Here is a 26607-nt window from a genome sequence, read left to right as displayed (position 1 = left end):
TGACCTACCAGCATTATGGTCTCTCCGCTCGTTTTTCCTTATTCCGTGAGTAAACCACATTGCGTGTTAGAAAGGCAATCTCAGATGGGCAGATAGCCTGGTACTCTATATTCGCTATTTGCAATTAGTTCTATGCGTGACTCTGTGACCTATACTTGGAAACGAAGAAGGGCTTCTGTAATTTGCGATGGGTAGTCGGTAGACAAGATTGGTATCTAGTGATAAACAGTTGCGGTGGCTGAGGAATTAAGCCTTGAGGGCCTTACTACAAAAACTTTAAACCCTGTTTTACACTTGTCTAATAAAATTTTGGCTGCAAAATGAACCATATGTCAACGTCATAATTTGACATTTTCTTAGACAAGGCATAAACTGACGTTTAAAAGTTTTTGTGGTAAGACGGTGAATGTTCAATTATGGAACTGAACGAATATTTTTGTGAATTATAAATTGATGATTAAGTATTGTTTTACTGACAGTGTCAGAAGGAGGTCAATGTTTTTCGAGAGTACCTATGTGTATAGGTACTTCTTTGGCATGCTCTTTCAAATGTTTTTTTAGTATTAGTCCAAAGATACTCTTGGAACTATCGTCGTGTTGTTTTTTTAATTTTTTGTGGATTTACTTAAAATGTATTTTATCCAGAAAGATTATGCTCGTTTACGTCGCGTCGCTCATCGCTCGTTTGATAATTAAAATAATATTTAACCTCAAAACTGTCGACCGCGAGCGTTTTCATAACACATACATGGACATAATGGGGACCCTATATCCTAACTTCTAAACTCCAGACCACAACCTACTGATTTTTTGACATAGTTTGACATATCATAGCTGTTGCTATATGTTAAACAGGCCTTCTATAAAACCCTGCAAACATACCAAGCGCTACTATTAAAGAAATCAATGCTATGATCGTCGGTGCGTCTAATGCACTTCTCAAGCATTTCCTAAGTATGACTCGAGTAAGCTTCTGTTGTAGCCTACATAGCATTGTATGGTTGGCAGTGTGATGGCTCACTGGCTTTTTCGCAGTGTTTTATGAACTCCAAACGATTTTAAGGAGGTTTTAATGTTAATAGCATTTTGTGATTGCAAAGCAAAGTGCGGTCCTCCCTGTAAAAAATTGTTTTTGAAGGTCTGTGATAACCTAGTTTTTGACACCAATTTTTGCTGCTCGTAAATGATTCGATACAATATCCATATGATTCCGAGTTATCAAAAGAACGTCAAGGTGTTTTTGATAAAATGTTTCAGTAGTTCAGTTCTTACCCCTGATCAGGAATTAATTGCTAAAATGTGTCGTATTCGGATTTCTTATTCTAGATTATAAACACGTGAGTTCACTAAGATCAATTAATTTTGTACTGTAATAACCTTAAAATAAATTCTAACTTAGAATAATCGTTTTCCTGTCTCAAGTGAGTGTTGCAAGCGTCACGTAGATGAAAATGTTTTTTTTTCTGATAATTGATTGTAATAATTTTAATTCGATACTTAATGGTTGCGTGGCAAGGTTTCTCACGTAAGGCAGTAGGTACGAAATTAAGTTCGGGTCACTGATGATAAATTGCTTTTTAAATATAATATCGTGGGTTAATTACGTTGAGATTTTGTAAATGGTAATAAAATGTAGGAGTTAGAGAATACATTTTTTGTCGACCCATTTTTCGTGCACGTAAGTGTAATTGTGACGTCATGCTCATTGTTCGGTTTTCTATAGAGCTATTTCTTTATTTGTGGCTTTTGACGCCAAAAGGCTTGGTTCTAACAAAACTAGCGTAATAAAAGTGCAATTAGGACCTGGCTTTTTAAGGAAAATTATTGTATTTGGGAATAACTTTACTATTCCAAAATACATATAAGAAGTGGCCAGCCAAAGGTTTACTGGTAGAGAAAGCTTGCGGTGTTAAGATCACTATTGTAAAGAATATTTACTTACGTATGTATTGGGGAAAAGTGAAGTTTTTATCATTTTCCCTTTATTAATGTACTAGGAGATTCTCGCAGTGTCGCGTCCTGAGGGAATCACTTCCCGTACCCGAGTAAGACATAGCCTATGACATTCCCAAATAGAGAGGCTGTCTATTGGATTAAGAACTTTGAAAATCGGTTGTGCAGATCCAACAATTTTCCCCCGCAATATTACTAACTTCTACTGCTTATAATGTTAATACACATCATGTCTTGAACCTTTTCTCAACTGTGTTGGGGTCAGTTTCCAGTCTCAATTTTACCAAACAATTGATCATCAGTGACTCAAAAACCTCTTAACCTAAGTGTAAAGTGAATGCGAAGCTGCGTGCGTACCTAACTCACCGTCATGCATGGGATCGATGGTGTGAATCATAAGCTGCAGCAGACCATGACGGAACTTGGCGGCTGGAGGCGGGCCCTTGCTGGGACCCGCTGATGGCGCTGCGGTTGCCGTGTTCGTCCCCACTGATGTCTCGCTTGAGGTGGTTGCGTTGCCATGCTGTGGGCAAAAGGGGATGTTAGGTACAGTCGAATTTTAGACTTCTATCTCATAGCTTGAGCTCAGAGTGGAATATTAGGCTTCTTTCTTATAGTTCTGATCGAGTAACCTGCTGTTCTGAAGTTGAATTTAAGAACTGAACAGACAAAATGAATAAAAGGCTATTGCAAATAATTGGCATTATTTTAAATGGCTGACTTCAGAACAGCAAAGTTATTTGGCGAGAGGTAGGTATAGTGTTTTGTTCTGTAGATATATTCGTCATCGTCAAATTTTTGGTATTTAGAATCTGTGTTTGTAAAAAAAACAATTTTGCAAAATTGCTTTCAGTGTTTGTGTCCGTACAAATATGTTTTCGACATAAAGGCTACGGCGTGGCGTGCATGTAAAATAAAAATTATCAGATCAATTTCACATGATTTATTAAAGTTCATATTTGTTTTCTTTTTACATTCAAAAATATTTTTTTTTTTCAATTAAACCATAGCGGTATGTATTTTTTTGCCTGTCACAAAGCCCACAAACATTAAAATAAAACAAACTGTATCACACTTTTTAAACCTTTGTATTTTCCCTACTTTAATTTAAACCCTAACACCTATACAATAAAGTGCAATATCACATAAACCACTTTAGCTTACATCTCCGGATTGCATCCATCGCTTCACTTGTACATACGAGGTCCATCAGCCGAGTTAGTTACGCAGCGATGGACATAATTCGTTCGCGTTAATGGACCAGCGTCGGAAACGTGTTCGCTTTATGAAAGCTTCTATAGTCTGGGATATGGTAAGTGACTTCAAGTTTGAATACGCTTTCGGAGTGCTATTTTCATGGAGGAAGGAAAGATAGCGGAGTAGCCATAAGGTAGGTCAGAAGCCTTCTAGTAGGTAAAGTAACGTACAGTACGGTACGAGGCGTTCGGGTTCCTTGTCAAATCAAAACCTTGTCAAAGATTGGTCTTGATTAGTTGGTGATTTTATTTTGAAAATAATGGGCGGTTTCTACAGAAAAGACAACAGATAAGAGCAGAGCTATTAACGTCCCCAGAACACCCGCTACTTTCTTAGGAGACTGCGTTGTGACATCTCCGCTAGTCATTTTGTTCTCCGTTGCTCTTCGGATTAATGTAGCTTGCAAGGTTCTTAGTGTAAGGACTGTTTGCTCTGTTATGATTGGCTAGTTTTTGTCATTGTTGGGTAAGGTTTGTGGTTATATCATGAAGTCACGAAGAGTGAAAATAAGATCAGAAACACGAAGATGGTTATCCATCCGACTTTTTTAGGTCTGAAAGTTGAATTTCTAAGAAGTTCGGAGACAAATTGATTTCTCCCAAGAATGGTAGCTTATCGCCTTATTTTTCACAATAGAAGATGTATGTCATCTTCTGTATATATCTTTTCAAGATAAAACTGATGTTACCTACTTAGTTCTATTTTTAATTTAGGCAATTAACTACTTACAATTTCTTATCGTATTTTCTTAACCAACACTACGTGCACATTTTCCCAACATGTTGGTTAATCGGCCTTCACGTACAACAGTGGTGCCGACCTACTGGCCGCTTTGTTCCACGCAGGAGACAAAGGGAGCAAAGTAATGGAGATGCAGTCTTTACCGGACTGCCTTTATTCTTGTTAAAGGTGGAAACTTTGGGAAGCATGCATATGTATGGAAATAGAGGAGCTTTTGTGCTATATCGTTTAATAAGAGTTGGCACTCACTTTTTTGTTATTACAGCTATTTTATACCTGTCGAATGACAAGATTTATTCTAAACCCAAATAAGGGTGGGTTGCACTATTCAACTACATATAACGATAACTAAACCATATACTTGCCGCCCATTGGTCAAATCTGATAGTCAACTACTGAAAATCGTTCGGCTATCATCAGCCCCACCGTATTTGTAATAAAGCTCTTTTTAACAAGTAGGTAGCATGAGTATACCACGACCATGGGTCTCTATATAAAAGAAAGATTAACTAAATAGCATTTAATTTACATAATTTGAGTAGACTTGTGCGTTCATTATATGGAATACTATCTATTATTCTTGCAAGTCACTGTGTAAAGCAACCGCTTGGAATAAACGACCTATTACAAGAAGACGAATGGAGAAACAGATGTTATTTATAGTTTATGTAGTTCTTCAAATTCAGTTAAAGAAACGATAGTTATAAGGTATGTGACGGTGACGTTTCTGTCTTAATTGCTCAGGAGGTGTTATCAGATTGATTAGATTGCAAAAACCCCTGTTCCGCATTCTTTTTGGCTTCTGACTAATAACGACTGCCAAAGATGTTAAAGTGACAGCCGAGACCTACAACAACATGTCTTCTGAAACACCCACAGGATCTATCAGAGTTACTTATTTTCCTTCCAAGCTTAACCCCTAAATATAATAGATTCAATTGCCACACTAACATCAACTACACACAAATTATTAAAAAAATAACCGACAATATTTTTGGACGGTCCAACACTGAATTCGTAATTAAAACCCCGTTGGTTTGGCACGAAACAATCGTACTTGTGCGAAATTGATTCAGAAAACCAATCATGCAGACCGTATCGAACCCCAACACCGATATTTCGACACTTCCTTTGAGAATCGGTTCAAAAGCAAATTGTTTTATGATACAATATGTGTATTTGTGACGATCGAAAATTGGGAAATGCAGGCCGGAGTCCGGCTGAGTGTATTAAAATTATAGTTTGTATACCGATTTTGATAAACTTATATATAAAGAGAACTGAAACGATTAAAAAAAAAACTTTCACTGTTGGGTAGCTTTATATTCCCGAGTCACATACATAGGCTATATTTTATCAGGCTTGAAACCACGGAAAAGCGGGTACTGCTAAATAAAACAAATTTTTATGCTTGCAACAGAAATTGAAAATGCTACTTACTTAGGACTTAACAGAACATAGTTTCGTTTTCGTAATTTTTTCAGGCCAACATTTACTGTTTATTTAGTTTGAGATACAAAGTAAGAGTCTGTTTAATAAAAAAGATTATATATAATTCCTACAAACATTTTCATATGAAATTATTACAACTTGAAAAAAGTTCTAACTGGAATTAAAACGAGTCACTAAGGAACTTTTTCTCAAGTAAGTTGTAGGAAGTCACTAGTGGTTAGTACTTAACTACCACTTGATTTAATTCAAACTTTGTGTACGAAAAAATATGATGAGAGACTGGTCAAAGGATGTTTTTCTATCTAACTTTACCTAGATTATTTTATTCGTATATTAAATGTAGAACACTTAGTTTTATTTTCAATGTATTTATATTTAATTTAGTTATTGTACGAGATTCAATTTGTTAGAATTTGTTAGACCATAGTAGTATTATAGTTTTCTTTTAATGCTTCGAAAAATATGTGCTTCTAGGACAATTAAATTGACGCTTATTTTTACAAACTGACAATCATAGCAATGTTAATACCGGAATACAAAATATCATATAATTTCCTCTACTTTCAACGTATTTTCATTTTTAGCTCATTTTCGAAACGCCCTGATGTTATTTTTTGTTCATTTTGGTAAACTATTTCTGCCTTACTAAAATGCTGTGTCTACTCTATTAAGCTTAGGAAGACACGATGCGTGAGAAGATAAGGACTAGGTAATATTTCTCGTCCGCAGATTTACACCATTTTATGTGTTACATTCTATGTAATCCTTCTGATAAGAAAAGCTCTATGTACAGTCAACTTCAGGTCAGTGCTAACAGTTTTATAGGAAAATCGTACTTATTACTATTGAGTTAAGGTGCATGACAGTTACTACTGATGTGCAGTCTACTGTACCTATTTAAGGTCGAGAGCCTGCGGCGAGGTTAAAAATGCTTTTCTTTATATTATTTTATAGGATAAAATGACCATTGGCAAATAACAGTTTTAGACAAATATTGTTATACACGTTGTCGATACTTTAATTAATTGATTGTCGCATGACTAAAGTTTTTTTTTGTGGTTTTTATACATCTGAGTAAAAATTCAACAGCTATTGATGGGTTAAACATGAGATCGAAGTAATTATCTCGAGCATCTGAAGATAAAGTAACCTATCTCCGTTTATAGGCTACTAGCTTTTGCCCGCGACTTCGTTCGCGTGGAATAGTGACTTGCGGCAGATTTATGGTTTGACCAATAGATGGCGGTATATGTCCGGAATAAATTTTATTTTTATTTTTGTATTTCTTTGTAATATAAACTATCCTATGTCCTTTCTCAAGTTCCAGACTATGTCTGTACCAAATTTCACACAAATCAGTCCATTAGTTTAGGCGTGAAGAAAAGACAGACAGACAGAAAGACAGACAGACAGAAAGACAGACAGACAGAGTTACTTTCACATTTATAATATTAGTTAGGATAATTGGTCATGCCTATCTCAATCAGTTCAGTAGTTTCAACATGAACTTGAAAGTAGTAACTATTACAGTAATCTGTGGTGTAACACAAAACCTACTTTCGCATTTATAATATCGACAAGGATTACTAGAAATAATTAAGGCTTTTACTTCAGTATACCCAAAATATTGATCTGGCAACCCTGGCAAATCTATGTTACGGTGGACGATATAGCCACTTTAGAACACCCTATAGCTGTAATCGCTGCATTAATCGCCCATTAAGTGAACGATGAAAAAAGTTTACGATTTTATAATTCAATGGTCGTTCTGTTTCAAGGTCCTATGGGAACTGCTTGGAAGTTAAGTATGTATGTAAATTATTTAATGTTAGTTGCTTCTAGCCTCTGTTTAGTTAAAACATTTTGCTTCAACTATTATTATTTTTAAATCTCCGAAGGTGAAGGGAATTTGGACCGCTATGTGTCTAGGCTAAAGCTGTTTTGTCACTTAACTAGTTTGATTAAAAGTATCAGGTACCTAACGACACTACTTAGACATATCCTTGCCAAAACACAGGTCTAAATTAGGCACCAGTTTGTAGGTGAACTCATGTGAAAGTTATGTATGCCGAATTTGATTTACTGTAAAATTATTCGACTCCATATTTTTTTTTGGGTCATAATAAACTTATTATTTTAAGAAATATTTTCTAGAACACTGATTATAGGTATCCTACTATCAATTAAATATCCGTAATTTATAGCAGTGTGCAAATTAGTGTATAAAGAATTCTCAGTAGGTCTAGGCTTTTTATGTTTTGGGGAACATTAATCTTTATATTTAAGACCAGTAAAATTATATGCAAGAAGATTTCCAAAACTTTTTTGTTTTCATGAATGTTCGACGAGAGAGCTCGGAAAGTCTTTAAAAATGTATGGTGCCCTGTAACGAAGAGTTTTTGACGAAAATGTATCAAAAAACTTAGTAATTGATTTAGAATGTATCTTTTTGCTATGAAGTACGATGTTAGTTTTTATTTAATTTTTTCTTGAAATTGTGTTGAAGTAAAGGCCTTCGTGTTTCATACAACAGGCCGGTATTTTTGCTGAAAAATTTACATCTAAGTTGCACCATTCAGTTTATTGATAACCAAACTATAGCAAACCGCATACTTGCCGCTCATTGGTCAAATCGGCGACTTCACCACCGAAAATGGTTCGGCTATGGTCAAAGTTAAATGGTGCAACTCCCCGTAAGTCTAAGAAAGAATGACGTAAATGTACTTACGTCTTTATACGTCGAGATGTGCTGTGTGTTTATGTTGTAAGTGCTCTTGACATATAGAACCAATTTCAAATAAAAGAATATCATCCTTGCATGATCTAAAAAAACAATTGAAAATTCGAATTTTAAATAAAAATTGAACGCCGCCACGCCGTAGCTTTGAAAAGCGACATCTGTTGACGAGCATCAAGAGATACACACTGTAAAATTAGTAATATTATGTATCTATAATAATTATTATACTAAATTATTTAAACAGTCAGCTCGCCCGCTTTTAAAAGGGATATCTAACACTCTAATGTTCAAAGTTAACACTAGGTTAGAGTCTAGACCATGCTCTAAAGACCCTGGTACACAATGGCCCACGATGGCTTGATTAAAAGAGCCATGGCATTGTACAGGGTCAACAATCTAGTTATGACAGATCGGTAAGGATGCATTATAAAAATAAATAGATGAACAGATGGTAAAATACACTAAGTATATTAATTACTGAAACAGTAAAATATATGATCTAAATAAAATACATGGCAGTTATGAAAGATAATGTATACCTTAACTCTATAGTATAAAATATTTAGGAGGGTGTATAAATGTATGTAAGGGTAGGTATTTTTAATAATGAAGGAAATCTACATAGTTTCGACTTATTCTAAATCATGAAGGATTCGTTTCATTCAATAGAAAGTAGAAATGAGTTATTCCCTGATTTATATCTGTATAAATAAGGTTAGGACATAGACAAGACTGGAAAAGAAAGAATTAAGAAATATATTGTATCCTGAGAGATTAATAAATATACATCGGTTGGTTAGTATCCCAGAATTTAGTGAGTCGCCAGCTAATTATGTAATATCATAAAAGTCGTAACTGCACTTACGACATTATTCACTTTTAAAATCGATTGTTATTTTCAAATAAACGTCTAAAAGTTAAATTGGTAACTAAATGAAACTTTCTTATTTTATGATAGGAAAGAAAACTGGTCTCTAGTTAATAGTAGTAAGACAAGTTGACCAACGCCTGTAATAGTTAAACTTGTTTAAACTTTCTGCGGAACACCCTGTAGACCGCGAGTTAAATTGAACGCATCCTATATATTGCTCGTATCGATAGGATGTATATCGGTATAAAATAAGTTGCCCGGTTATAATATGTAGTGTTTTATGAATATAATACAGTTAATGCTTACAAGCGTGAGTCAAAAATACTTAATTCATAGGTACTTTTTGGTCATTTTAAAATAGAATTGGACTATTTCATTATATTCGGATACAGAAAAAATATGAGAAAAAAATAAATGTACTTCCGTTTTGAAATAAAATGAATAAACCCGAACATGTGTAAAAAATGTGTAAATAAATAAAAGTAATTAAGTTAAACCAACTAAAATAACGAAAATTCGTAATAATATCAAAAATCTACGCACATACGGATACAAATAAAATCATTTATTTCTCTCAGTTAGTTACGTTATTTTACTCCCTGTATCTGCGTTACAAAATAACAATAAAATAACTTTATTGAATGACCAGTTCACAGGATTATTTCATTTTCAGAATACCATATCTGCAGTGAAACAATTTGCTTTTATGCCGTACATAATTATATGTTAACGTTTCTGGTAAAATTGAATGCATTAGTACGGAAACACGGGTGTAATTTTGAATAGCTAAAACTGTTCGCGAGTTAGTTTGTTCACATAAAGTTAATCTCTGGAAGTACCATATTTATATGGTTATTTAGATTATATGAGATGGAATATTCCGTATTTTATTAAACACCAAAAGTGTTGTTAACCGACTTCCCGAAGAAAGGAGGTTATTAATTTGGATGTTAATAATTTTATTGAGATAATTAGGCAATGAATATTTTGTGATTGAAAATTATTTCACTGTTTTAAATCTGCTATCCCCGAGAAACATATTTTATCCTTGGACGGGAAGAAGTTCTCCCGGAATGTGAGCAAAACCGCGGGAAAACAGCTGGTAGTAAACTAAAATTAAGCTATTCATCTCCACGTACACTGGCATAAGTAGCGCATCCCAGGCGAATAATGACGTAACTACAGTTAAGGGAATACCCGCACAAAACGAGATAATACATTTTATAGCAGTCTCTTAGCGCGCTCCTGTAGGAGTAATCTGTGCCCACGGAGTAAGGAAAGACGAAAAGAGATACCATAATAAAGGTAGGTCAGGCGCCTTCTTCTAGGTCAAATACGTACGGTGAGTATGACCAAATGCATCAGTTATGAGGTAACTAACAAGGCGTTTGGGTTCTTTGAGACATCTGTCAACGATTTTTGGTATTACAAAAAATTATCGGGTTCAAAGAAGGCGTACAAGGGCGAAGACGGTAACGTTTCTCGTTGCCCTAACACCCGCATTTTGGTGCGCTAGTTTCTTAGGAGATTTTCCGTTATGGCACCTCCGCTAGTCATTTTGTTCTCCGTGTCCGTGCCTTTATGTTTGTTTATAGAAACTTTATAACGTCAGGGAATTATTTGAGAGTAACTACAGTGAGGTTGATGACCTTTGTCTGTTGGTATGAAAAATTTTGTTGGGGCTGGTCGTTTTTGAGACAGATGAATAAAGAAAGCCTTTTGGTTTTTGAAGTACCAAAATACTTGCGTATTTTTTAATTCTGATCTTATCTAACACACTTTTTGTTAGGCGTAGTAGTTTTACTCGGTTGATAATTGGGACTGTTATATTCCTATAGAGGAGAAGGATTGGTGAGGAAACTTGAACAAAGCTAAGTGATGAAAGGTGGGAACAGACCAGTGAATTGAATAGCTGCGGGTGTCTATATAGGATATATTAGATGTTTTCCGATTGGATATAACTCTATATTGTTATAAATATGAACTGTTTACAGACAGAGAAATAGATCTCTCTGTCTGTCAGACTTTCACGCCAAAAACATCGCTTGTCGGGGTAATCTCAAAAGTCCCTCTGGACGAGGTAGAACCACGGGCAATAGCATAGTATAAAATAAATCTTCCTCATTTATAATCGCCAATGATATGAAATTCATACGTTACCCGACAATTGTGGAGCATTTACACAAAAAGGACATATCTTTTAATTAGAGCAGTTTACGCCTCGTTAGTATAATTGACCAAAAGCGGATGACATAAACAATACACGTACAAGATAATATTAACTCATTAAAATGACCCATTTAGTGAAATGGAGCTATACACGTTATTTAGTACTGTCCTTTTCATCAACTGGATTTTGCACACGGAGGAAGGAAAGATAGCGGAGATACCAGAAGGAAGGTAGGTCAGGCGCCTTCTTGTAGGATAAGCTTATCAGTTTCTAGAACTAACGAAAAGTTCGGGTTAATTGTCAAATCAAAACCAATCTGTCAAATATTAGTTTTGATTGATTGGTGATTTTACTTTCAAAATAATGGACTGATTCAACATAAGGCGTGCAAGGGCGGAGCTAGTAAACGTTCACCGTCCCCCGCTTAACTGCATTTTGGCACGGTACTTTCTTAGGAGACTGCGTTATGACATCTCCTAGTCATTTTGTTCTCCATTATTTTGCATTACTTTTATTTATTTATATTCCCTGGTTTATAAGTCCGGTTTGTGATAAACCCTCGTCGGTTGGAAATAATTTGAATAAACCACTTGTAGGTCATTAAACGTCCTTTTTTAAGAGAGCTAATTGTTTAATTTATGGGGGATGGTGTACTCATTATTACGGGCTTGTTCTAGATTGTTTGAGAAATTGGGGTCCCTGATTTTTTCTGGATGGTGTCTTTATGTTACCGTATGATGGTATTTTATATGGAATTTAATCAAAATTCGTAAGGTTAGTAGATAAGATGTTACACAGGGAATGGACTTAAAGATGGTTATATTTTCGAACTAACAAATAATAGTTTTAGTTCGTATTGTGTTACTATACTCTGTCCAATTAGAATCTTGAAGAAGAAAACAAAAACTAGTTTTAACCGACTTCCCAAAAAGAAGAGGTTCAATTTTTTATGTTTTTTTTTTACACTGGGCGAAAGATGGTATGCCTACAAGAAAGTTACAATATCAGACAGCATTTTAACTAAACTTAAGTGACATATTTAACCATTAACCTACGTAGTTACGCAATTACATTAATGAATTACAAACTACACAGTTAAACCTCCCAGTTAAAAGCCAACACAGTTAACAGAGCTGTAGCATACGTAGACAAGTATAGTTAATAGTTGCTTATAGTAAGTTACGACGCTCGGGAGATGAGCTAAGTGAAAGTCTAGTTAAGTTATAGCGTTACTTTACTCAGTTTTAATCTGGTTAGTGTCTTCATTTTTATGAAATACTTGTAGGTACTTTTTGCTTTGTGTTGTTACCTAAGTTTAAAAGAGGTTCACTTATTTTTGTATATAGTCTATGGATCTGTAGGGTTTTTTGAAAGATAACAACTGTTTACTTTGAATCTTGAATGTGAAAAATAATAAACATTTGTTTTATGAAAACAAAGGTTTATGTTGTAAATGAACTTGGACTTAACTCTTCCAAATAACCCGGTCTCGCAGTTAGGGAACGCAAATAAGAGAAAAAAGAAATAGATTTAGATTCGAGAAAATAGATCATCTATCAATGGTGATATATTTATTTCGGGTATTTTATTTTAGAGACTAAGTGTTAGAATACTTAAATGAAACGTATGAAATAAAATATATAATTAATACCCATACAAGTACAAATATCATATCGTTACATTTTCAAGTACCCACCAAGGTAAGGGTTCTCTTCAGCATTCAATCCTAAAACTCCTAAGGTAAGATTCCAAGGTTTTTACACAAGCACGGATTATTTTCACATCCCCTTGAAATGTTCACAAATGATACCTTTGCAGGTCTCTAGGGCTCTCGATTTCTCTGATCTGTCAGAAGGCTTAGAATCACTCGTCCCAAGATGATTTGGAAATAAAAATAGAAAATATATGTTACCATGAAACGTGATTTGAAAAACCGAAGAAAGAAATCAACTAGCTTCATTTTGGTATTTACGGAATGCAGTAAATAAGAAAATATATCATGATTTTGTGCAATATATAGCTTCACAGAAACAGTCTCAAAAAGTTTTACTAAAGAAATCTAGGCAAATCCGAAACAGGGCTAAAACTTTCAATATAAAAGAAATATCTAACCGTACAAAGCCCGGAGTAAATCCGATTTATATACTTAATATAGTTATCAAATATTCACTTGAATTCTCTTGTGCCGATTTTTAAACCGCTCCGGCGACCCAATTCTGAAACTTTGGCCACTCCAGTTTTCATTTCGTGTTGTAGGGCACAATTGTAACAAGGCAAATTGACCCTTAACTCGGAGGTTACAGAATTCAAATTGGGACGGCTGGAGTGTTACATAAGTGAGCTGATGGTCTTCCCAGAGAGCTGGTTATCGAGTTGCAATGTGAAGTGTTTTACTTCGTCTCTTACGCTTTTTTTGTTTTGTTTTTTGGTGTGAATTTTTTTAAGGTAATGTAAGACATAGGTCGTCTATGGACACGTATCTTGAATAGATTTATCCTTCCGGAGATACAGGGTATTTCAAGATCATTGCAAGACATTTTGATCGAGAAGTTAAGGCTTATCGTTTAGGACTGCACAAATACTAGTTTTAAAGACTTAAATTCACCTCTTGTAAATTGATTCTGATGGCTTTCAGTACGTCTTTTTCGAGTCCAGGGTCGAATAGCCAAATGACAATACTTCTTATAAAAGCTCTACCTATTAATTCACTCTGCCTGCAAAAATATATACCCAGCTCACTTATTCTACCTTCATTCAATACAATACGTCTCGATCATTGCTTAAATAGCCTTACTTCGATGGCTATTAATCGAAGGAATATATTAATTGACGGAACACGATACCGTACTTACGGCTCGCACATTTGTCACTAACACTGACAACCAATTACGTAACTGTAATCACTAATCACAGTATGGAAAATGAAAGCTTATAATTGCGAGTGGAAAGATTTATGTGTATACAGGAGCTTATTAAAAGTAATTTGAGTAGAAGTAATAGCAGATATATTGGCAAGATGTTTTAATTACAAACTGGTTGTGTTATTTTACTTGGATACAGAGGAACGATGGATTTCGTGAAAGAAGATATAGCTTGAAAAAATGTTACTTGTGAGATGATGTTAGCAGTATAGAACAAGAAATGATTTGATATGGCGTCAACCCCAAATAAAATCGGAATGATGGCAGTATGATAATTGTGTAAATTTTTTGCTATTCTTGATGATTTTCTATTGTTATACTTCTCATGGAATTAAACGCTACAACATATTTTGAAATATATCCAAATTGCGTTTGTTGAAGTTTTCACAATATCAAGAATGAAAATGTTTAAGGAACTTGTAGGTACTACAATTTTTGAAATAAGTATGCAATGTATGTACATAGGTTATTGTGACATATCCCAGCAATTTTAGCATAAAAAAAACTTCAAATATTCAAAGAAAACAAATCAATTTCAAGGAACATTGCTTCAAAACACAAAAACCGCAGTAAAAAGTGGAGAAGGACCGTTATTTATTGCATCATTTGTGGTACCCGAGCACGGGGTCAGGAGACGCCGTAAAATCCTTACGAATGACGGTATTCAGGGACCAGAGAACAGATACGTATAAAAGGCCAAGTCTGAAAAACAATGAGTATATACGAAATTTTAATGTACCTAAACTAGACTGCAACTTCGTCCGCGTATTCGTTGCTTTATCCGCGGAGAACTTGACCCGCTCCCGGGTAAAAAGCCTATTTATCCGGTAATCTGAGTGTTAGGTTTAAACACATCAAAAACCAGCACCACCTTAAAATATATTGTATTTATTCAATTAACTATTACGGTACGATAGTCTTGTTAATTTCCTGATCGGACGACCATAGCAGTCCCTTTTATACCTCTGAGGACAGACGATAAGCCATTTCGTTCTACCTGTCATCACATCTTTGACAGTTGTTACGCTAAGATTAAAAGGATTGACATGGGTATTCAGTTAGTAGCGTAATCGTTAAATGGTCAAATAGTGTTAAACTGTAGTTTAGTAGACTGGCTTCTGCAAGTGGTTTCATCCGCATCCCTTGAGATTACAAGCTACAAAGAGATTGTTTGATCTTAAGAACTGCTGGCCCAATAAGAAGAATTCTTTCCATATCAATTAGTCTACTCTTCGAGGAAGGATATAAGCTACTCATTGTCTGGGTGTGCGAAAACTAGATCATACCGGTTTTGATTTTTCACTCTAGTGGAAGCTAGTCATTAATATTCGGATTTTTAATAGAAATAATCTATCTCAAAAGGCTTCAGCGTATTGGCTTTGACCCCACGACCGCCTCCCAAAAATCCAGGACCTTAGTCCCGTGGTCTGGGAAAGACATACAAAATGATAATGATACATGTTTTATTGGCATAAATATAATGTACAATTATAATCGAAGCCCTGGCTCCTGAGCTAGGTGAAACCTGTGTTACAGGAGCCGGCAATAATAGACAAATAGCAATAATAGGGACAGGATAATCTACGAAGTATGGACAATTTAAATGTAGGAAATATGGAAATTGACCATGAACCTTCTGAAGTTTTTTGCTTTACGTTGCCTGTCTTATCTGGAAAGAGCTGCCATTTTTACATCCCACCGTTAAAGAGACAACTGTCCGGGGCTTGCCCGCTAAGTATGGGATTTCGTTTGTTTTCTGATATTTAGGATATGAAACCCAAAAGGGTTTTCAACGTTTTCGTATCTAAATCTCGAGGTTTGTGGAGCGGTGTGAAAATATTTTCGGGAATTGGTTTTATTTGGCATATTGACCTGCCTTTTTCAGGACATAAAATAATTCAGAAATATTTATGGTAATCATAGATAATGTAGTAGAAATCATTACAAACAATATCTGTCTTAACCAACTGTATCTATCTATGTCTATCTGTCCGTCACGCATTCATGCCAAAACTACGGAACCGATTTAAATGCATGATACACATTTTGATATGCTGAAAGGCCTTCTAAGTCTTAAAGTCACAAGTGTAGAAACATACCAACAATTATAAGTACTTACATAAAATGGTACCCAAACAACACGTAAGTAGTTAAAATTATAAGAAACTACGAAAACCGTTATAAATCACGTGGTTTCCGTTCTATTAGCATATGCTCGAACCTTAAAAACAAATCATAATAAAGGGTTTGAACACGAAAGGGCGAAATTTCTCGCTTTTGTTAAACATTGGGGTACAATCATATACATAAGTGTTTTGAAATATAAGTATTTTTCTGAGAAAGGGAACTGTTTCTTAGCTAGTAATTTTTTGTTCACACTACGTAACATCTTTGGCAGTCGTAACGGGTAGTCAGAAGCCAGAAAGCCTGACAATCAGTCTAACCAAGGGGTATTGGATTGTCCGGGTAACTGGGTAGAGACGGTCAGATTGGCAGTCGCTCCTTGTAAAACACTGGTACTCAGCTGCATGACGTGAAAGAAGTTGTTTAAAGATTTTAACGATACTTGACTCATCACTTTGTGTACGAAAATAACTATTAACATAATATAGCTTTGGCAATAATATGTAACTTACATTTGAAAACGGCATATTATTTTCTAACCATAATTTAAAACATTAAAGCAACCCTATTACATTTTGTGCGCAGCTGTACCAAAGCGAATACTAGGCAAGAAGTGATTAATTGCCCAACGTAACGTATTTACGTATACGTACATAATAAATACTGTATATATACGTCTGTACGTATATTATATACGTCTGTACGTATATTATATACGTTGTGAAAGTTAATTTAATCCTCGACAAGCACCGCCGAGGGAATTATTCGGTAATTTGACTCGGATTTGATACGAAATAGCGGTTTTTGTTACATTTTCAGGTATTAAAGACATGTTTTATTTTGAAGTTAGTGTTTTATTTTTTGACTAGCGCCATGTCCTTTAGGACTCACACCGCGCACCCGGGTAAAAAGCACCATTTAGTTTCCTCGTCACGACTATCTACCACTGAAAGTCCCATTACGTAGTGTATTTTAATAGAACTTACCATATGAATTTCGTCGTTATTTAAATAAGATCTTAACCTTCACACCACAAATATTTGACTAAATCATAACTCCACTATTAGTTAACACTCAAACATTTAATTTACAAACTACCCACGCGTTTACGCTCGTGAGAGTTCCTTAATCATAAAGGAGGTGCCAAGTGACAAGTGACGACAGACGCCTCTGTCGCGGCTCAACACCCCCTATTTATTATTTAAACAGAGGCTCACCTCGTTTCCCTTGCCAGGTGAGAAAATTCCGTTTACAATTGGCAGTTTTATTTTGCTGGCAACATTTGCGGTTTGCGGGTGAGAAGTGTAGGAATTGGACATGAGTTTACGCGTCTGTGTGAGAAATGTTGTGTATATTTTGGCCAGGGTACTAACTGGGTAAAACCGTTTGTTTTAAATTAAATTGCAATGAAGATTACAATTTCATGAAAAAATGGATCACAGTGTTTGAGCTGTAATTTTTGAGTAATGATAACTTTGAACACTCCTAGTTTAACCAAGCATTTCTTCCTCTATAATTCATACCGAAATGATTTTATCCAGTCACTACAAAAAATATTCAAATTCATACCACGCCACGGCCAGACAGAAACAATTACCAAAAAACAAATGCAAACCGAAATCCGAAACAAAAGAGCCAGTAGCTGAAACCGGTGCACTCCCAAACTATTGCAAACTAAACCTGCATGTATTCAAACAACGACTGTACATAGGAATTGTGTCCTACCACGGAGTAAGGAAAAACGAGCGGAGATGCCAAAATGCAGGTAGGTCGGGCGCCTTCTTCTAGGTCAAATACGTACGGAGGGCATGACCAAAACGATCAGTTACGAGTGAACTAACGAAGCGTACCGATTCTTTGACACATCTGTCAAAGATTTTTGGCATAACAAAAAATGGTCGGGTCCAAAGACGGCGCATAAGGGCGAAAATAGTAACGTTCCCCATCGGTTTCGTCCGTCAGTCGCATTTTGGCGCGCTACTTTTTTAGGCGCTTTTCAGTTATGGTACCTCCGCTAGTCATTTTGTTCTCCATGTGTCCCACAGACACGTAGGGGGGTTATATGTCTGACCGGTGGGAGGGGGTATAGTTGCTAATCAACTGTCTATGTATTTGGATGGTGAATCAATTCGGCTGTGGACGAATGTACCTGTCTGTTACAGGTCTGGGATTGTGGGAGCGTTGTTATTTGCTTTGTATTATTTTTACTAGCATCAGTCTGCGGTATCACCCGCGTTCCGAGGAAATTAGCTCTCGTACCTGAATGGGGATTAAGCAATGACAATTTGCGGGTTGTAAACTATAGCTTGTGGCACATTATAGCAGCACCGCAACAGCACGGCTGCAGCACGGCGTCGCCTCGAATTAAGACTACGGCTAGCTGCCAGCGCGCCAACCACGCGCTGTCCGCTCGCCGTCGGCGCGCCGTCCGCTCGCCGTCGGCGCGCCGGCCGCGCACCGGCCGCGAGGTGTAAGCTTGCTGTGACCGCAAACTGAATATTATTTTAAGACGATTAAGATTGATGTTATGATTGAACACGACGTAATGACGTTGTTTCGCTGCCGGCTCGGAGTCGGCGCGCAATTAGCACGCCGTCGGCGCGCTGTACGCATGAGGACCGCTCGCTTGCAACACGCGGGCGGCGAGTCAAGTTGTGTGGAAGCGGCAAGCACGCTGACTGCTCGCCGTTGGCTTTTTCATATTGACATTACGAAATATATTATAATATACACGATTTAATGCTCTAAATTGAATGACAACTTAAATGCTGGTGTGGAGCCGTGCTGTTACGGTGCTGCTGTAATGTGCCACGTCCTTAACTCGTGATTGATAACAATGGGTTAAACTGTTCTTTAGTTATAAGTAGTGTAACTAATACGACTTTTTATACAAAAAGATTTTCAAAAAATTGGGCAAAATAACAGTTTTTTTGTCATTTAGTTCAAGAACTGATTGAGGTTACTTTTCACTTTTACAAGTAAACTGTATTGATCTGCAAATAATGGTACGCTAGCTACATAACGAACTCTTTACAAAGGCCTAAAGGGCTTTGCCTTACAAAAAGGAAAGGCACTCTCACTAATAGAGACACTGGCGGAAAGAGTTGATAATGTAGCTAGCCGGAATTAGGACGGAGACAGCTAGTTTCTACTATTTGACAATGTCTCATGTTTTCTGGGAGAAAATCGTACAACTGTAACTTGACTGTCGAAAGTGGTAAGAGTCGGACATCGTTTTCTGTACTGTGAATAAATGACTCTCAATTTTACAGGTGATTGTGTCAATCCTGTTTCGGTATAAAAATATATTTTTTTTCAACTGCCATTAAGACTTTAATTTGGTTACGAGAGATTTCTGTAAGATCGTGGTTTTGGGTCCATAATCGGCTCAATTTACAGTGGGAGCCCGATATAGCATGTCTTATAGGTACTTATATGAATAAATAGCGAAGCATATCACATGTTTATTACGTTACATCTTTGCACTAACCTTCAAGGAATATACTCCTAACAAAATATTACGTTTTCGATAAAATCTGGAAATTCTAGAAGAAATAAACGCTACATATAAACAGTTCTGCAGAGGACACGATAGGCATCGCGTGATAGCCACAAGGTCGCTAAAGTTGCGATTCAGAGTTGCGTGTGGATCAACTTGGTGGATCGCTGTATCAATTTGTAAAGTTCCTTATTGCCTTGTTAATGTAATATTAGTTTGTTATCAGGTTAATGGAAGAATAAGGTATAGTTTTTGGTTTTAATGTGAGATAAATAAACTTCGTTACCTCCTTATAAAAGTCTAAGAAATTGCTTGTCTGGAAAATGGTCCTAGAAAATATTTCAAAAGGACCATACAAACGAACAAAGAAACAAACACTCAACAAAATTGCGCAAAATCAAAGATGAAATGCTTTCTCTAATTGATTGTCTGCCTTTATTCACTTTCCGACCTGAAGTCCCAACTAAAAATAAAATAACCTGTGGAATTGAGTCCTTCATAAAAGCATATCAGATCCGTTATCATTTAATCAAGGTACTAAAAATTATCAAGCTGTATAGTTCGACTGCAACTGTACTGCAGCCAAGGTGCAACGACCCCTCCTCTTTGCCAAAAAAATCCGCACCTACAGACAGCGAAAAAAGTTACAAGAGCAAAAAATATGAGCCTACCTTCAAAATCAGCTCAGCCTTCTACAGGATACTTCAAAACACCATATACACCTTCATAGTTATTTTTAAAATTAATTTAGAATCTAATTGCAGGGCAGCAATTTTTTCTGCATATGAAAAACGCGTCATATCTCTCCGGAGTCCTGCAATGAACTGACCGAATGTCGATCAATCGAGGTACCCGGTAGCATCATAGCTCTGCCCGGGATTTTCTGCACTACCTTGTAACAAAGAGAAGTTCTCTGCAGGGAAGAATCAACCTTATGTCTAGACGTCTACGGTTGAAAGTCGTTCGTGCATCACTCTCAGAGTTGCCATATAAAAACAAGGATTTAAGCTCGCAGTATAGGGATGAAAATGCGTTGCATTGCAGTCTAGTTATTTGATTTTCAGCTCGTCCCTATCTAGACGGGTTTTATCAATATTAATTAGTACATAACGGGGGAGGGGGTAGTCAGTACCCGTTTCCCCCACTAGGGGGAAAATGCAATTGGAATGGATGTCGGATACCGTTGTAAGTTTTTATCCGAGAATGATTTTGCTCGTTTGTGAAATGATAGGGAATTAAGAGTTTAGTATTCAGGTGGACTTTGCTATTAAAAGTCTCTTGTTTACAGTTTCAATGGCCGTAAATGCAATTTGTAATGGTTTGTTTTGATACTATAGTTCGGCCATTCAGAGAATGCGTTCCTGACACGTCGCGATTGAACTGACGACGTAACTTTGCAATGGCGTTGCAGTTACGATAAAAATATTTTTGCTGGTTGTTTACCGTTTTAACAATTGAGGAGCATTAAAACAACATTATTATATCAATAATCAATGAATGTAGTTACGTCGTCAGTTCAATCGCGACGTGTCAGGAACGCATTCTCTGAATGGCCGAACTATAGGGTAATCAAAGTGCAGTTTAGTATGTACAGGTAAACATGATTACCTAACAAAAACTATCGTAGATTCCTACTAACATTTATGTACCTTTTTTTTTTTTTTTTTTATCGACGTAAAATCATCAAATGACCCCTCCCGCTGTGGGTTAGCAGCGGTGAGGGAGTGTCAGACTCTTACTGACTAAAATCGTCGTGTTCCGTCATAGGCCTTTTATGTACCAGGGCCGCGGTATCTCTTTCGAACAACCCGCAGCCCCGGCAGGCCTTGGCCCTGCTGGGCCCCGCTGGGACATTTATGTACCTACCTCAACATTTTCGAAAATAATGAACCTTTTTGTTTTCACACATTACCTCCAAAAAGTTTCAAACCTCCTTATGACACAATTATTTCATTGATTTTCATTATTTCAAAAATTCTTTGTGTCAATATCGATTTGTCAATTTTCTTGCGAATTTTAAATAAATAATTTTAATATTCTATTTACTTTAAAGCTTATTGTTAACAATTAAATCAAATATTTATCATGGATCCAGGTAAGTTCAAATGAAAAAAATATATATTCACCCATTGTATTGAGCCCATTTTATATTTTGAACCGAATTTTCAAAAGGAAGAGGTTCTCAATTCGACCCCTGTATGTTTTCTTCCCAAGTCAAAAACCATTAGTTGTATCAACTTTCGAAAAACAGTGCCAAGGTATAGTTCACGCCAAACTTCTCGTCGTAGGAACATTACATCAGTCGCTGCACAAAAACATTTTTAGGTATCAGGGAATGGGTATGTTTGTGGTCGAAATTTATTTTACATATATCAGACAATGCATCATTATTTGTAACAGGTATCGTAACACCAACTTACAAGTCTGTATCATCACCAAAGTTGCTTACACAACTACTAGAAATCAGCTACAAAATTACACCTCCCACTCAATCAAGTGACTTAATTAAGTGACCTAGTTCCACGTCAACATTAAACCACCTCTTTCACAGAATGGCAACCCCCCGTCAAAGAAATCAACGGCGTGAATCTAGCTAATTACTTTCCTCATCAACGTTCACACAATTCCATCGTATTTATACACAAGAGATACTTCGACGATAACAAACATAACGAAGCCAAAAAAGAAAAAAACAAACCAAAAAAAGATTTAAAACAAGTCAAGTATGACAAAAGTCAACAGTTCAACAGTGACAAGAACACTGAAGTCTCAAACAATAATAGAACATATAAGATTAGTAATACTAATGATTCCGTACTTGATCATACTATTAAGTTTGCTAAAACTTTGGTGCCGTTAGTTATACCGCCCAGTGAAGATAATCTCCCAGTATTCTATACAATAAAGTCAACAAAAAAGCACAGGAAAAAAGAAAAGAAACCTCAAGAAACAAGTTTTGAACACCCAGCTCCGACCTATGACCGAACAGAACCTAAAAAGGTTATAGAAACTTATAGAAAGGCACGAAAAGATTTTAGTGTCAAGGAGACTGCTAGTCATTGCTCGACCAACACTTTAGATGATTTGAACATAAACCAATCATTGTGTTGCACATTTTCTGAAGTATCAGAAAAGAAATATCATAAGAAAGATAAATCTCATACCAAGAAACTTCATGATAAACAAAAGTTTATTGTTTCTGAATCATTCGAGGCTTTAGCTACCGAGACTCCAGGAGACTCTAAGATCAAAATACATCTTATGAACGAAAAAGATAAGAATTATCTTAGCGACAGTATCAAAACACCTATTCTGACCGCGATTAGAGAATGCATATCGGAATTGAGCAATTGCAACTCCGACTCCGGTCTGACTACAGTGCAAAAGATTCTAAAGTGCAACACAAGCAAACTAGATACGATTCTAGAAAGAATTACATGCATTGAAAAGAGATTGGATATACGTGACAGTGAGAAGAAAACTGATTTACAGGCGATAGAAAAGAAACTGTTGCCTCGAATTCAGATGTCTAGAAGTAAAACATCTGCGTTGGAGGAGTTGGAGGAAGATATGACTGAAACGAAAGAAGATTACAGTTCTGAAGAAGAACTTCATCAGGAGATGTTGGATAGGAGAAGTAAGAGTGCAGTTATAGAATTAGTGTCAGAAGATAGGTCGGAAAAAAAAGCCTCAAGCTTGGGAGGTGGTGAAGTTGGAGGCATGAAGGAGTCTACAGTAGGCATCAAACCTGATCGTCCAAATAGGATCCCAACTAGATTTTGTTGGACCGACGCCGCGAGGAAGTAAATGTCGATTGTTATTATTTCTTCTACTTTATGAACCTTGTATTGTTATGTACCTAGTTATATAAAAAGTTTTATTGAATCTATGAATCTTTACTATTATTAGCATGGCCCGTACTGGTTAGCGACTGGTACATTTTTATTTGATGGTTTAAATTATCTATAAAAAATTGCTGTTAGTTGTGGAACTCCATTCAGGTAATATTCATATTTGTCATTTCTATCTACTACTACTACATTTATTTAATAAAAACCCCGCATTTCGCGAAGATTCCTATTCTCTACCATGAGACACCCAACCCACAACCTTTATTGATATCATTTTTTTTTTAGATTAGTTCGCAATATTCTTGCACAAAGCCCAACATTCTTAAAGCTACAAACATAAATTAATCATTACTAATCGATATAAATCGGCACTTCGCAACATCCGCGTTCCCGTCGCGTGCCTTGCGTCTATGAATCATCCATAATCGATATTGTTATTCCAGTGACGATTCGAAGTCATTCGAGCTATGTATCGATTCAGTTCACTGGGTATCCAAACGTCGGGACTAGCTGTTGCAACAGAATAAATACATTTCATACATGAACGAGCGCCTGTTTGACGATGCTTGTTCTAACAGTGTTGTTTTCTTTTTGCCTTTGTCATGAAATTTTATTTCGTTGGCTTTCTTTTATTCTTCTAAACCGTAAACTAGAATACTCTACCTCAATATTGCATGCTTCTAATAGTATTTTTATTTCGTGAGCGTTTAAAATTTAAAGGCTTTCCGTCGGATGAGTTTACGATTAAATACGATTTATAGCTGCGATCATCTTCTTTAATGTCTTATCAAAATTAATTACTTTTTAGATTCTTAAATTACTGAGTATCTCGGATACTGGACCGGACCTACTCCTCGTAATTCATGAGTTAATCACCGAAAGTTGAAAAAATGATGTCTTAGCAATTTTGCGTGGAGGGTTGGCTTTTTATGAAGGGTAGAAAGTCATTATGTCATGAACAAAAGGTATTAAGTGACGTACCATTTTGAGGGCTTCGAGTTCTACATTCATGGGAACGCCATGCTGGCAGTTTGTAATTAATTCATTATGAGAACATTGTTGAGTTGTTCAATCATTTGCATCAATAAAATTGCTGAGTATTGAGGTATTTAGGGTCCTAGTTCTGTTTCTAACATTATATATCGCGAAGTCACTTATTGCCACAGCAATGGCTAACCTATAAATCCTAAAAACTATAGTTCTCCTTATATCATTGCATACTATGTATATAAGTGATATGAAATACAATATTAGGTAAACTCAAATCCTTAACCTGTAGGTACTAAAACAGTTATAGTGAAGCAAGTTAAGAATGAACCCCTTCCATTAGTCGAAGGTTGAATTAATCATCGTCAGGAAATGCGTGACTTGCGATTTGGTGATTATAAACAGCTGTGGATGAGGCCGCGGTTGATGTTGTCGAGCTATAGTGAAGGTGATCGAAAGCGCGCTAATGCTATACCGCATTGAACAATTTTGGTAGAATAGGTATATTGTTGAGGGGATTAATGGTACTTCGGAGTAGGTTTCTGGAGATATTGAAGGAAGGAAATCTTCTCTTGAGAACAAACGAATAGCAAGTTTGTTTCCTACTTAGGAAGTGCTGTGAGAACGCTTTCACACTAGTGGATTTTCCGCTCGGTCCTTTAAAACACGCAAAAATACTAGCGAGGTAGCGCGGTTGCAACTATCGTCGTTTGTACTAGTAGTTGACAATTATCTACCGTTGTCTGAAGTTTTCGCATGTTGTCAAAGTCAAAGGTTTTTATTTCGTAAATATCTATTACATATGCTTACGAAACGTCAATGGCTAGGTGCAATCAGTGGATCTAATGGAGAAGAGCCCACATGAAACTCCATAGATGCCGCGCGGTAAATCCGTAGTCAAAAAGCTTTTATAATTGTTACATCATAAAAATACATAACAGTACATAAGTACCTGCTAGCCAATTTCCCGTCTCGTGGGAAATACTGCCCGTGTCAGGATAAAATATAACCTATGTTGTTAGGGAAGAGTGTAGCTTTCAAACTGTGAAATATATTTTTTAAGTCGGTTCAACAGTTTTGGAGCTCTTAGGGTACAAACAAACAAAAAAATATTTCATAGTATAGATTCACTAAATTACGCCTTTCCATTCTGGGTAATAAGTTTACCTATACTTATAAGTTTCCACCACCATTTCTTGCAATAAAATCAAACTGTAAAGTCGAGCTCCTATATATTTCCATTAACAAAGCGATTGCAGAAAGTGGCCAGACCGTTGAGCACTGAACGTTATACTTTAGTTCTGAATGGAGTCTGATCTCGGACCCGGCACAATCGCTACCAATTAAATTCTGACGGCTAGACTAGCTGTGGGTAGTTGGGTAGCTAGATCAATTGTTATAGGTTTCTAGTTTTCGACTTCCGAGGTTTTCTTGGGTAAATGGTAGTTTTTTTTACGAAAAGCATGATGTTATGTTATAAGTAAGTGCTAAATGCGGTCCAAAATTGTATTTAGAAAACTGTGATGTGTAAATTAATATATTTGAGAGTATTTTTGCAGATTTGTGGCAATAGCCACAGCAAAACACCAATGGAAGAGGAATGGAAAATAGTTTGTCAGATACCTAACCATAGCCTATTCATATATTTCTCAACACAATATCTTTAGAAAGGAAAATCAAAAATCTCTAACCGCAAAACTATGGATGGATCGTTTATTGAAATCCTTAGTTAATTGTGAAGTAAGCTTTTTCATAGATTTGGAGAATAAATAGACCGATAAATTACCATTAGAATAAAATTAAACAAGTAAATATTTTCCACTAAAAGTAAAAACGAACAGATAACTTCGCATTCGGTATATAATATATTTACTATAGCCGCACGCGTCAAGCACTATTATCTGCCAAAAAGTGCTGCAAATCCCAGAGCACTGAAAATTACTCAAAATGGAATGCAAAAGTTAAGTAAACACTGAAATATGAAAAACTAGTCTGTAGACTTAAATAAACAAAATAGAAATACTTTTATGTATAGAAATAA

General features: G+C 36.1%; 2 protein-coding genes across 2 annotated transcripts in view; one reads left to right on the top strand and one right to left on the bottom strand.

The window, feature by feature from the left end:
• LOC124638475 (sodium/potassium/calcium exchanger Nckx30C-like) overlaps positions 1-15092 on the bottom strand; it is a 40784-nt gene extending 25692 nt beyond the window's left edge. Inside the window, exons 1-2 of the mRNA XM_047175445.1 lie at positions 15069-15092; positions 2320-2476 (exon numbers count right to left, since the gene is read on the bottom strand). Of these exons, the coding sequence (XP_047031401.1) occupies positions 2320-2476; positions 15069-15092 (181 nt within the window). The remainder of the gene's footprint in view (positions 1-2319; positions 2477-15068) is intronic.
• Positions 15093-21813: 6721 nt separating this feature from the next.
• LOC124638322 lies at positions 21814-23535 on the top strand. Its single transcript, XM_047175257.1, has 2 exons — positions 21814-21823; positions 22280-23535. The coding sequence occupies exons 1-2, from the start codon at positions 21814-21816 to the stop codon at positions 23533-23535; spliced, it is 1266 nt and encodes a 421-aa protein (XP_047031213.1).
• The last annotated feature ends 3072 nt before the right edge of the window (positions 23536-26607 follow it).

This window comes from Helicoverpa zea, chromosome 17 (genome assembly GCF_022581195.2).
Source record: "Helicoverpa zea isolate HzStark_Cry1AcR chromosome 17, ilHelZeax1.1, whole genome shotgun sequence".
In the NCBI taxonomy this organism is placed as follows: domain Eukaryota; kingdom Metazoa; phylum Arthropoda; class Insecta; order Lepidoptera; family Noctuidae; genus Helicoverpa; species Helicoverpa zea.
This window is presented reverse-complemented; position numbering and strand designations above follow the sequence as displayed.